This window comes from Electrophorus electricus, chromosome 20 (genome assembly GCF_013358815.1).
Source record: "Electrophorus electricus isolate fEleEle1 chromosome 20, fEleEle1.pri, whole genome shotgun sequence".
Classification (NCBI taxonomy): Eukaryota; Metazoa; Chordata; class Actinopteri; order Gymnotiformes; family Gymnotidae; genus Electrophorus; species Electrophorus electricus.
In genome coordinates, this window is record NC_049554.1 from 7,248,338 (window position 1) to 7,260,837 (window position 12,500).

Here is a 12,500-nt window from a genome sequence, read left to right on the forward strand (position 1 = left end):
GCAGCCTTCCTCTTCCTCAGATGTGCGTCCATGGTCATCCTCAGCAGAAAGAGATGTAGGGGCAGCACACACAGGGAAAGGCTCTGTGTACGCACTGAGAGAGAGAGACAGAGAGAGAGAGAGAAAGTTACATTTACAGCATTTATCTGATGATTTTATCCAAAGTGACTTACAATTCTGATTGAGCACAACTTGAGTAATTGAGAGCAAACCAAGTTAAAATAATAATGCATGTGACCAGTATTTCTGAGTCCAGCATGGAAGTGTTTTATGCGTCTCTGTGTCGTCCCACCTCACCCTCTGGACCAAGATACACCCCACACACACCCCACACACCTCATATACGCACCACACACACCTCACATACGCACCACACACACCTCACATACGCACCACACACACCTCACATACGCACCCACATACACCATACACACACACACCACATACACACCCCAGATACACACCACACACACATCACATACACACCCCTCACACCTCACACACACACCCCACATACACACCACTCACACCCCACATGCACACCACTCACAGCCCACACACCCTACACACACACACCACTCACACCTCACACACACACCCCACACACACACCCCAGATACACACCACACACACCTCACATACACACCACTCACACCTCACACACACACCCCACATACACACCACTCACAATCCACATGCACACCACTCACAGCCCACACACCCTACACACACACCCCACATACACACACCACACACACACACCCCACACACAAACACACCACTCACACCCCACACACAAACACACCACTCACACCTCACATACACACCACTCACATGCACCACATAGACACCACTCACACCCCATATACACACCCCACATACACACCATTCACACCCCTCACAACCCCCCACACCACAATACATACACCACATATACACACCACTCACACCCCACACACATGCACCAATCACAACCCACACGCACGCCACTCACTCACACCCCACACACAAACCCCTCACATCATACACCCCCCCACACACACCCTACACCCCTCAAAAACACACCACATACACACACCACTCACACACCACATATGCACCACATACACACCACTCACTCACACACCACCTACTCATACCCCACTCACACATCCGTGAGTCCCATCGAGCAGTGGGACGTCGCTCTCCTGTAACGACCCTGGACACCTTCCCTGACCCTCCACAATAAAAACAAACCCTGCAAAAGTAAGAAACAAGAGCAAGTTTTGGTCTTAGACCTGAGGAGGGGACCAGACCCTCAGGAGGGGACCAGACCCTCAGGAGGAGGACAGACCCGGGGAGGGGAACAGACCTGAGGAGGGGACCTGACCCTTCTCTGTCTCTGCTTACAGTAGTAACATGCATGTCTGGGGCCAGACCACAAGGTCCAGGCCCTGATCATGAGGTCCAGTCCCCGATCATGAGGTCCAGTCCTGTGGATGCTTGGGGTGAGAAATATGCAGAGAAGAATCACCACATCCCCACACACACCCACTGGTGCAATCACACACACACACACACACACACACACACACACACACACACACACACACACACACACACACACACACTGGTGTCATGGCAACCTGTGCTGAATGTACCAGAAGCCTCAGGAGCATTGCAATATGCTATGAAATGCTTAATAATGGGTTTATGTATTTAGGTTGTTTGGAACACAAACCTAGTCTCAAACCCAGAGAAAGGAAACCTTACAAAATCACTCTTGGGGAAAAACATGAAACACACACACACACACACACACACACACACACACACACACACACACACAGGAAGCATATGAGAACACTCAAACACATACAGGAACAGACTGCACACACGCCCTCATACTGAGTCAGTGAGATATGCGCAATGCGTCCACGCATGGATTCACCATGCATGAGGAAATTAGGGTTAGGGTTATAGGGAAGGGGTTAGGGTTATAGGGAAGGGGTTAGGGTTATAGGGAAGGGGTTTGGGTTATAGGGAAGGGGTTAGGGTTATAGGGAAGGGGTTAGGGTTATAGGGAAGGGGTTTGGGTTATAGGGAAGGGGTTAGGGTTATAGGGAAGGGGTTAGGGTTATAGGGAAGGGGTTTGGGTTATAGGGAAGGGGTTTGGGTTATAGGGAAGGGGTTAGGGTTATAGGGAAGGGGTTTGGGTTATAGGGAAGGGGTTAGGGTTATAGGGAAGGGGTTAGGGTTATAGGGAAGGGGTTAGGGTTATAGGGAAGGGGTTAGGGTTATAGGTTTAGAGGGTCAAAGTGTTAATGATTTTACCACTCCGCTAAAGGGTGTTAGAGCAGTAAATATGAGTTATGTGTGTGTCTCATCTCCTGTCTCCTGTGTTCTCTCACACACACACACACACACACACACGCACGCGCACGCACGCACACGCTGAGGAAATATACTTTCATTTCCAGATAGATGAGGGATGAAAAGTTCATTTATACGGCTCATAAACAAAATTACAGTAAGAAAAATATTATCGCTTATCACTGCCAAGATTCTAACAGAAACATGAGTGATCTCTGTTCTCTGTCTCTCTCTCTCCCTCTCAGCAACATTCTTCATCCCCTGTCCTCTCACCACGTTCTCTAACGAGAGGCTTCCTTCCCGACCACCGCGTGCTTTAAAACCCACAGGAGCCCAACGCACAGCACCGCATGAGGGCCCGAGCTCAGTGGTTCCCTACAGACTAACAGCCCTATATGTTCTAGTGTCTGCAGTTCTTTCATATGTAATTCTGTTGATTTAAAGCCTGCAGAGAGAGGACAGTGTTCCTCCTCCGTGACCCTCATGACGGTGCTACTACGGAAGACAACCATCTCTGGAATTGCTTTATTATCAGAATGCATTTAACATAACACAGGGAATCTGAATACACATGAAGGCAGAGGCCCCAACGTAGTTTAAGTCCTGTATCCTGCAGTGTGTCCTGTAAGCCCATCCCGTCAATAGCTCATCATAAAATGCCAAACTACAGTTCTATCTGTGACAGTAACATTTTCCTTTGCTATTCCACTGCCACGGTGTGTGGCTCTGCTGTAAGGCTTGGAGCGCTGGGAACCATGACAACACCAGCATGTCTGCACTGGGCAGGACTTCCCGGGCGTACCACACCTCACCTTGTTGGCCCGCCGCGAGGTGGTCTGTGCAGGCGGAGTTGCCCCCACCACATCCTGCTCAGCCCGTCTCCTTGGGTCTGGCCCGTATTTCCTGTAAACACAGGTTTCCTCCCCTGGGAAAGCCTGTCTATGACCTCAGCACTGGGGTGGTAAACCCGACTGGACCGGACCACACTGGACTGGACCACTCTGGACCAGAGACACTGGAGCGGAATACATCGGACCGGACCACACTGGACCAGACACTGCACTGGATCACACTGGACCAGACACACTGGATAGGATCACATTGAACCGGACTACACTGGACGTACCACACTAGACTGGACTTCACCTGGACTCCCCCACTCTCTCTCTGTGTGTCTGTGTGTGTGTGTGTGTGTGTGTGTGTGAGCCAACTGGGTTTCATTACTGGAAGCCTCTCATCTGTTTCCTAAAGAGAAATAGATGATTCAGCAACACCAACAGAAGACATCGAACCATCGAAGCATGCACAAACACACACACACACGCACGCACACACACACACACACACACACACACACACACACACACACACAGACACACAGATCAGCAACATTCTCTTTATGTACTTTAACATGGTTGATGTTCTCATTACTCTTATCTCCAGGGATAATGGACCAGCAGACGTCCACATGGTCTCTGCACACTCCTCTGGTGTACTGTCCCTGTATATATACACTCTTCTGACACTCATAACACACCCCCCTCACACACACAAACACACCCACCCCTGCCCTATACCCACACCCACACGCCCACTGTCAGCAAGAACATGCCCAGTAGATGCAGCATCCAGATCTTGCTGATACGAGAAGCGTGGACGTTCTGAATGTGGCCAGCGCAGCTGGTGAATGTGGACAATGAGAGGAATCAATAATGTCACCAGGAGAGAGAGCAGAGGGACAGAGAGAGAGAGCATGGGGACATGTGGCACATGAACAGAGAGAGGGGTTCCCTCCAGACACTGACACACATTCACACCATTCACACTGCACAAAAGAGGCCGGCAACAGTTTACCATCAATAGCCCAAGAAAGAATCGCAATCCAGAGGGTGACTTTATCTTCCGGAGCAAAGAACACAGCGCCTGTCTGACTGTGAATGGGTGTTTATAGCACAGAATCAGAGGAGACAAACCCAAGGTTTCTCAGTAAACTAAATGCTCCTTTTTAAACCCAGAGGCTCGGGGAAATTAAACCGACTACATAAATGACTTGTGCAATTTTTTCTGATGTTCCTCAAAAAAACCCCCCCAAAAACCAAAATCCAGTCAATAAAATGGTACCCAGGATCCATGCTGACGGTCAGTGTGGGTGCCATGATTGCAGCAGAGTGGTGAGAGGTGGACCTTGCAGAACGCCCTTCTCACATACCCACAGAACCAGTACCGACAGAGACGTGAACGTCCCCACGGAACCAGTACTGACGGAGACGTGCACGTCCCCACGGAACCAGTACAGCCGGAGACGTGCACGTCCCCACGGAACCAGTACAGCCGGAGACGTGCACATCCCCACACCTGACACCTCTCAACAGGTTTCTATATATTATATAGGTCATATATATATATATATATATATATATATATATATATATATATATATATATATATATATATTTTATATATTTGCTGCGCTGTACCTCTTCTGTGCATCTCATAATGCAAACATTCCAGTTTGATTATGCACATTTTTATGTAAATTAATTAAGAACGGATTTGTTTCTTTACATCCTTACAAACAAAACTGTACATTAATGAACAGATGTTGCCAATGAAATGTGTTTGGAGTGGGAGTGTGTTTTACAGTAACGCACACAAAGCTAATATTCACTGTGATTCCATATTTGCACAAAGGGAACAGACAGGGAATTCTGCTGAGTATAAAAGTACGCGACGATGTGCTTGTACTTAAAAATAGTAAAAGGTCTAAATCTGTGTGTAAAACCTTCACGTGCTGTTTCTTCAGGAGTAAGAGCTGGCTATCAGACTGGCCAAGCACTGCTCCCACTTCCTGTTGTTTTGGCGAACACTTCCTGCACATTTCTGTGATGCTACTGCCATTGTATCTAAGGAAGAGCTGTCAACATGTCCAACACCAGTACTCTTTCATAATCTGTGGGATGCCAACCTGCCCTGAGACTGGTGCATGACTAAAAAATATCCTACTTCTAACAAACGCTCAGTACAAATGTTAATGCTTGAGAATAAAGTGAATCTTCTTTAATGAAATACTTTAAATGTCTGCAGGCTAATACAGTGAAAACACCTCACACCACAATTAGGAACGTATCATTCATGTTGCCATGCACAAGCAATATGTTTCAATTATTGTCAGTATTTTAACATATTAATGTGCTAAACGTGTCAATAAAAAACAGGAGTTTAAATATGTACCTCTCAGTCTCCTGCTCCTGGGTGCTGGTCTTGTTCTCTATAGCTGCCAAGCTGTTCATGTCCACATAACCATCGTTCTCATTTGCTGGTGCACTGGTGCGGTTCTGGTCGTCGAAGAACCCGGTGATAGTGACTGCTCGCGTAGGTCTCCTGGGTGGAATCGGAATATTCTCATAGTCTGAGCTCATGGCCGGAATGTTCTCGTAGTCGGATGTGTCTGCACTCGGGAAGGAGATGGACCGAGGTTTGGTTAACGGGAGAGGCATGAACCGAGCTCGAGAGTGGTCCTCTAGAGACTCCACTCTGGACACGCCGCTGCTACCGTACGTCTTGAGGGCACCCTTCCTGTTCTGCCTGTCTTTGTAGACCACAAAGGCAGCAGGACAGTCCACGCTGCGCTGAGGTGGGACAGCACAGGACTGAAGCTGAGAGGAGCTGTCAATGCTCTTCCTCTCCAGCTCGATCACTCGAAGTGGACCGTGGTGGCTGGATTCCGACGAAGACCTGGAGGACCGCACGCTGCCGTCTCCGTACGCTTTGGTTTCGTTCTTCCTTCTGAACTTCAGCGCCAGGAAACGCTTAAAGGACGTCTTATTCTTCTTGGGCTTGTCACTGGACTCATGTTGAATCAGGAGGGATGGGGAACTTTTAGTGATGGGTCTCTTGGTGATGTAGGCCAGCTCAAAGGGGGGCGGGATGTCCACCAGAGACGTGGGGGTGGACACGCCGCTGGACGACTGGTGGCTCCTCTGAGAGAAGCTTCCAGAAGAGGTAATTACGCACGGGAGCGAGAGAGTCTCATCTCCCCTCTTCACTTTGTCCTCCTCTCTGGGGGAGTTATCCAGATGGAGAGACAGAGGTGTGTCTCGGCCCTCCACAGAGTACGATCGGGGATATAGAAGAAAACGCCTCGGCTTCAGCGAAGAAATCGTTTGGTTGATTTCTGAGGTATCCGGAGGCATTGACGGGTCTCTGTTTTGGTCCAAAGACACGGTGTAGTAGTCATGAGTCTGCGACTCACTCCCTGTCTCCTCGGGAACCGTCTCAGGGACATATCCTGGAACTTTCCCAGAGAGTGAGCGAGAGCGTGTCACAATGGTCTTCCTGTCTAAAGAGATAAAGTTTTCCCCTTCGGAGTCAAAGCCTGCCTCTTCATAGATGTGCTCCTCACTGTCCGAGTCAGAGTCCTCGAAGAAAGGCACTATGTGGCAGTCCAGGTTTTCTATGTCCTCCTCAAACGCCTCGGTGGTGTGTGCAAACACCACGCGGTTTGTTAGCTCGGGAGTCCTGCCCAGGTCGAGGTCGGCTGGCACGGTGATTTTGCAGAGTCTTAGGCGTGGTTGGCAACTGTTCCTCTGGCTCACAGGGTTGTGTCTGTGCCTGGCATTCTTCTGTTTTGTTGTATGCTCCGTATCCTCAGGTTCATCCTCATCACCAATCTCTACATAGTCCTCAGATGACACGCACTCCAGCGGCGGGTCATCCCCGTCCTGAGCGTCGATGATGTCAGCATACTCATCCACCACATCGCAGTTCACCGCATCCTTAGTCTGGGGTTCTGAGGACTCGGAGCATGACATGACACCATCTGCGACCCCGTCCTGCCCCTCCTCTAGTTCAGCCACGTCATCTGACAAGACGTAAAACGGCGCGTGGCTGGACGTGCCCTCCATCTCTGTCTCAGTTCCCTGCACTTTCTTGCTAGTACATTCCTCATCTGTGCTTTTTGCCTCTGGATCTGAGGTGCTCGTGAGGTCTTCAGGCAATGCCTCTATGACCGAATATGTCTCGAACACATCCTCCGTCTCATCTGGGAACCTGAATCGTCCGGATGGGTCTTTGGTGGCACGCTCCGGCTGCCAGGCGTGAGCATCGTCGAGCGGTCCGATTACGTCGTAAGGGTACTCCTCACACAGCGAGGGCTGTCTGCTGCTCAGGGCTCCAGCGCCCGTCACGTCGTCGGGGGCCTCCGTGACTCCGCCCTCTGTATTTGGATCGGTGTCCTCTTTGCATGCCTCGTTGACGAGCTTTGTGTCATGCTCACACAGGAACGATTCTCTTTCATTGAAATAAGGCTCTTCCATATCTTCATCAGGGTCTGATCCCAGATCAGTATCATGGTCTATCTCAGCATATGTGCTGCCCTGGTTTGACGTGGATTCCTCTATGTCTTCATAAGGGCTTGTTGTGTCAGCACTGACCTGCGATTCACCTCCGGTCTGATCCTGAGCGGTAGTCTTGCTCTCAGGACGTACACCAGTGCTGTCTGCCACATCGTCCAGATCACTCAAGCCCTGAGGTAGGCTCTCGTCACTGATGGTTTTGATGTGGTCTACTGCAGATGAAACATTAGTTATGGCGACGTCTTTGCTGACATTCCAGGAGTCTACCTGATCTGCTCCAGTCCTGTTTTCTCTCCCTTCCGCCATCAATTCTTTCATTTTTATCTTATCTCTCTCTCCTGCCCCCACCTGTATCCCTTCATCCATGGTCTTATCACACATACCATCAGGACTAGGAGAGGTCTTCTCTACTGGATCCTCTGTAATGTTCCCTGATTCCTCTGACAACTCTGCCACACAACTCTGCAATGCTGTGTACAGGTCGTCTCGTGGTCCTGCGGATTCACTGTCTGGCTCCAGCGCCAGTCTGTCTCCATTCCTAACAGTACTTTGGTAGGTCTCGTCCTCTTGCTTGGGGGACAGTCTTGGTTTAGGAGCAACAGGAGGTCTGGGACCTCGGGACGACGGGCAGGCTTTTGGCATGATTGTGGAGCGTATGGTAATGGTTAGACGGCTTTGTGTCTTTGGACGAGCCACTTCTGGTCGTTTCTGATCTGTAAAACAGAATCGAATTAAACAGTTGACCTCGTTGTAATAGTGAGAATGGATTTAGCATTAATGAGATGAATGTGATTAACACAAAATGAGTAAACAGAATCTTTAAACCCAACATGATGAGAATAGTGGCCTCTTACAGTACTGGACTGATTCAACAACCACACAAAAAAGGATAATTGGATTGAAGAAATGAGAGCGCTGAATGTCAGTGTACCACACGAAGGGGCTACGTCAGTTACATCAGCTACGTCAGCTACGTAAGCTACGTCAGCACATTTGTTCAAGCCCAAAAATAACAAACAAAACAAAAATGTGCCCCCCTGATGAAAACAACATAAGAACCTTAAATCGGGTTGGTGTGAATTTGAGGCCTTTTTGGTACAACACACCCTTTCTCTTAAGAAAACCCCTACACCCTACTCCCTACACCCTACACCCTACACCCTACACCCTACCCCCCACACCCTACACCCTTTGTCTCTTCCTGTTATTTAGTACCTGTCTTGACGCACATCCTACTAAACTCCCTGTGCACTTCCTGTCTCCCTGTACACTTCCTGTCTGTCTCCCTGTACACTTGCTGTCTCCCTGCTAAAAGGTTGTTTTCCAACACCACTAATTAACTAGTCCAACAGATTCTCCTGTAAGGTTCGCAGAAGGACGTGTACAGGGGGAGGGCGTTAACAGGCTGCCCTGCCTCTGGTGTACCCTCTGCTGGATGTCCTTCCGTTTTCAGGAGCAGTTCTGCACCACAGAAATGCACTTTCTTCCTGTCATTCTTCTATCATTTACACTCCAGATATTTCAGTCTTTCTTTTTCCTGAAAAGGATCTTTTCAGAAACAACAAAAACAACAAAAAACAACCTGGCTGTCTAAGACTGTTTGGCAGGGGAAAAAACAGGATATGAAGAAACAAAGAATTCCGTTAAAGCAGAACGGGACTGACATTAGAGAGGGCCTTCGGACTTCCAACAGGACGTGAGCTCAGCTGTGTAAAACATCACTGTTCAGATAATAGTGTAGTAGAACAACAACTGTGTGTGTGGTGATGCGGAAGGAGAGAGATTCATTTCGGGAATCTCTCTGTGAAACTGGCTAGAACAACAAGACTGGTCAAAGGCTGATCAAAAACACGCCTTCTCCTGTCCTGCATAAAGTCATATATATTCTAGTATGGTTCTTTTATATTGTCTCTTTTAAATTAAATGGATTCTTGTAGTGTCTGCAAAGGCGTTATGAATATAAAGTTAATGCAGCAAGTTTTTAAAAAAAGGAGTGACTATTGTTATAAAAGAAACCCCTCAACGTTTCTTCACACACTGTTGGAGTTCACAGCTGTAACGGGGATCTGCCCCATCTGTGTAGAAGTCCCATCGATTGCATTTAGGGTCATTTTCTACTCGAAGGGATCAACCGTCAAATCTTCAGAGCGCCAAATACACCGTCACTTAACTTTCACTAATATTTCCATTAAGAAAATGTCGCTTGTGCGGAAAGGAAGCACACTGTTGAAACCGGTACCTATTCCGCTATTTAGGACGGCTGAAGTGGGGACGGTTAATGAAAAGGCTTTCCTGTTCCTCGACAGCTGGGACATCTGCTCAGCCTTAATTAGCAGTAGGTTACTCGTTAGAAATGAGTTCATCACCTGTGTTCATTTTCGGATGTCATCCGCTGTAGCATCTGAGAAAATTCCACATCGTTCCTTCAGTAATTTCGCCTCCTCGTGTGTCCTGCGTTTCGGGACGTTATTCCACATCCACTGTCATAAACCTCGAGGAGCAAACAAACAAACAAAACACGACATTACTTGTTTGCTTGTCTTCAGAATTCACAAGTGAAGCGGTTCCTCTAAAATCAAGTCTAGCGCTTTCTCGCGCCGGGTCCTCTCCTCCCTACTGGAAAGACCACACTGACGCGCGAGAGGGGCGCGCGTGCTTGACTTTCTGCGCGTGGATGCGGGAGGTGTTTTCCGCGAGCTTCCTGGGAAGGTAGAGCAGTTCTCTGCGCAAGCAAACAGGGATCTGGCTAATGACTCTAAGACAACAAACAGTGATAAACACGTATGAAAACGGACAGGGGTGGCTTTTACACGGCAGTAGTGTAAGCTTTTATTCCACAGCGACCGTCTAATCTTGTAGTTAAGACGCACTTGGATATGACACATCTGTTTACGTTCTTCTGAGTTCATGGACTATGAAAGATCAAGTGAGAATTCTATGATAGGGATTTTAACGATATGCTGGGTAACATTTTGCCATCAAAAAGTCTAATCATAATTTCATGTAGGAAAAAAACCACATCTTTCTTCTTTCGGTTGTAAATACGGCCTTACAATTGAGCAAACTGAGTTTATAGACAATGATGTATATATTTTACATGCAGTGTCGAAACTGATATAATATCTCTGATTTCTAAGGAATTTTTATGGATTTTGAATGAATCACCTAGAAAGTGTCTGAGGCACCAGTTGTTATAAGGCCAGCTTCCCAACTGGTCATCTGTTGCCTGATTGGAGGAAAGCAGCTCTTTAAAACCTCTCCTCATAACAGGAAACTGCTCTCCCAGTTTCCTGCGCAACAGGCAGCACTTCCTTAGCAACCCTTGAACAAAGGTGTTGATGTTAACCCCTCAGCTTCTCACTGTGCTCCAGAATCTGACTTTCAGGCCTGTGATATTTTAAATATCTTTTTTTTTTTTTTATTAATTTTTGTTTTTTTGGATTAATTTTCAGTTTTTTCATTCATTTTCACTAGAATCATTTCTAGCTTGTGTTCTGCAGTTCTTAATGCATTGCAAGCCTGAAGTAAATATAAACATTTAAATATGTAAATATTTAAATAAACATACTGTAGGCTATCCACTTTGCTAATCACGATCACTAAGCATTCTGTTATGGCAAAGACTGTTATGGTTTTCCAGGCTCCCCGTGCAGGTACTCTGCGGTAACTGAGTCCTTGCAGCTCCTCGTCCTTCCGCTGCATCGCCAGCTGTGCTGCTCCTGCAGGGCTCGGGAAGGACAGACTGCAGGCTTGAACGTCGGGAGGGAAGCGCTGTCAGTTACGCAGAGCTTCAGTTTGGCAGCTCACGTTGCAGCGTCAGACGTTAGGGGGGAAACTCCATGGAAGCTTGGGCAGATGTGGCAATTTATTTATTTATTTGTTCACTTCCCTTTTTCAGGCTCTCCATGTCTTACTTTTCCTGTGGCCCTGAAAGTGAAGTGCTGTCTTCTCTCCGTCTTCTCTCCGCCTCTCCCTCCTTCCCTTATCTCACTCTCTCTTTCACCTTTACACCTGCAGGCGGTTCTGACATGATGCAATACGACTGCCATAATACAACACAACCAAAGGTGGAGAATAATTTTCCACACATTCTCAAGTTTTTGGACAGCCTGTCTTGCCCCTGAAGGGAGAAAGTGACATCATTATTCATTCTGTTCAACGACAGCCACTTTATTGGAATCACCTTCCAGATACACGTTTTAGTACTATAGAATTCTGTGCACCACACTCTTTCTTTCTGTTAGCTATTTATGTATATGTATGTGTGTGGGTGTGTGTTTATTAATTTATTTTGACAATGTTGCAACAGCTAAATGTATTTACTAGCTGTACCATGGTAGTGATTTGGAGTTTATTTGGAGTAATGCTCTCTTCACAAGCAACGCTGTTAAGACGTCTGAAATTAAGCCTTGTTTTGACCTGAAGGCTGAACAGTATCCTATATGCTTCCAGTAGGGCTATACTGACTACACTAAATTTCCATATTTTCGCATATTTTGTGAGCATTGTTTACCACTGAGAGTGGCTCTGAGCGGTAGCAGAACAGATCTGCTGGGGCACTTCACGTTTGTCTGTATGATATACCACTATCTGCTATTTACACCTGCCACTGGTGTCTGATAGTGAAAAGATTCACAGACACTGAATTTGACCTTTAAAAAAAAATCAAAAACAAAAACTTTTTGTTTTTGTATAAATGTGTTTTTTCTTTCTGAGGTGGACATTGAAAAACAAGCCTGTGTGTGTTGTGAAAAGGCGAGATCCTAGAAGAATGGCGGCAGGTGTAAACACACT

The 12,500-nt window shown here is 47.3% G+C and overlaps 1 protein-coding gene across 6 annotated transcripts in view; it reads right to left on the bottom strand.

The window, feature by feature from the left end:
• The window catches only part of fgd5a (FYVE, RhoGEF and PH domain containing 5a), a 31,958-nt gene extending 21,649 nt beyond the window's left edge, over positions 1-10,309 (bottom strand). For 5 of the 6 annotated variants that reach the window (XM_035520380.1, XM_035520381.1, XM_035520379.1 and 2 more), the window contains exons 1-3: positions 10,073-10,309; positions 5,584-8,419; positions 1-94 (exon numbers count right to left, since the gene is read on the bottom strand). The exon at positions 1-94 is cut by the window's left edge and continues 24 nt beyond it. In XM_035520380.1, coding sequence (XP_035376273.1) covers positions 1-94; positions 5,584-8,419; positions 10,073-10,082 — 2,940 coding nt within the window. In that variant the 5' untranslated portion in view covers positions 10,083-10,309. The remainder of the gene's footprint in view (positions 95-5,583; positions 8,420-10,072) is intronic. The other variant, XM_035520382.1, reaches the window with a different exon arrangement.
• Positions 10,310-12,500: the final 2,191 nt, after the last annotated feature.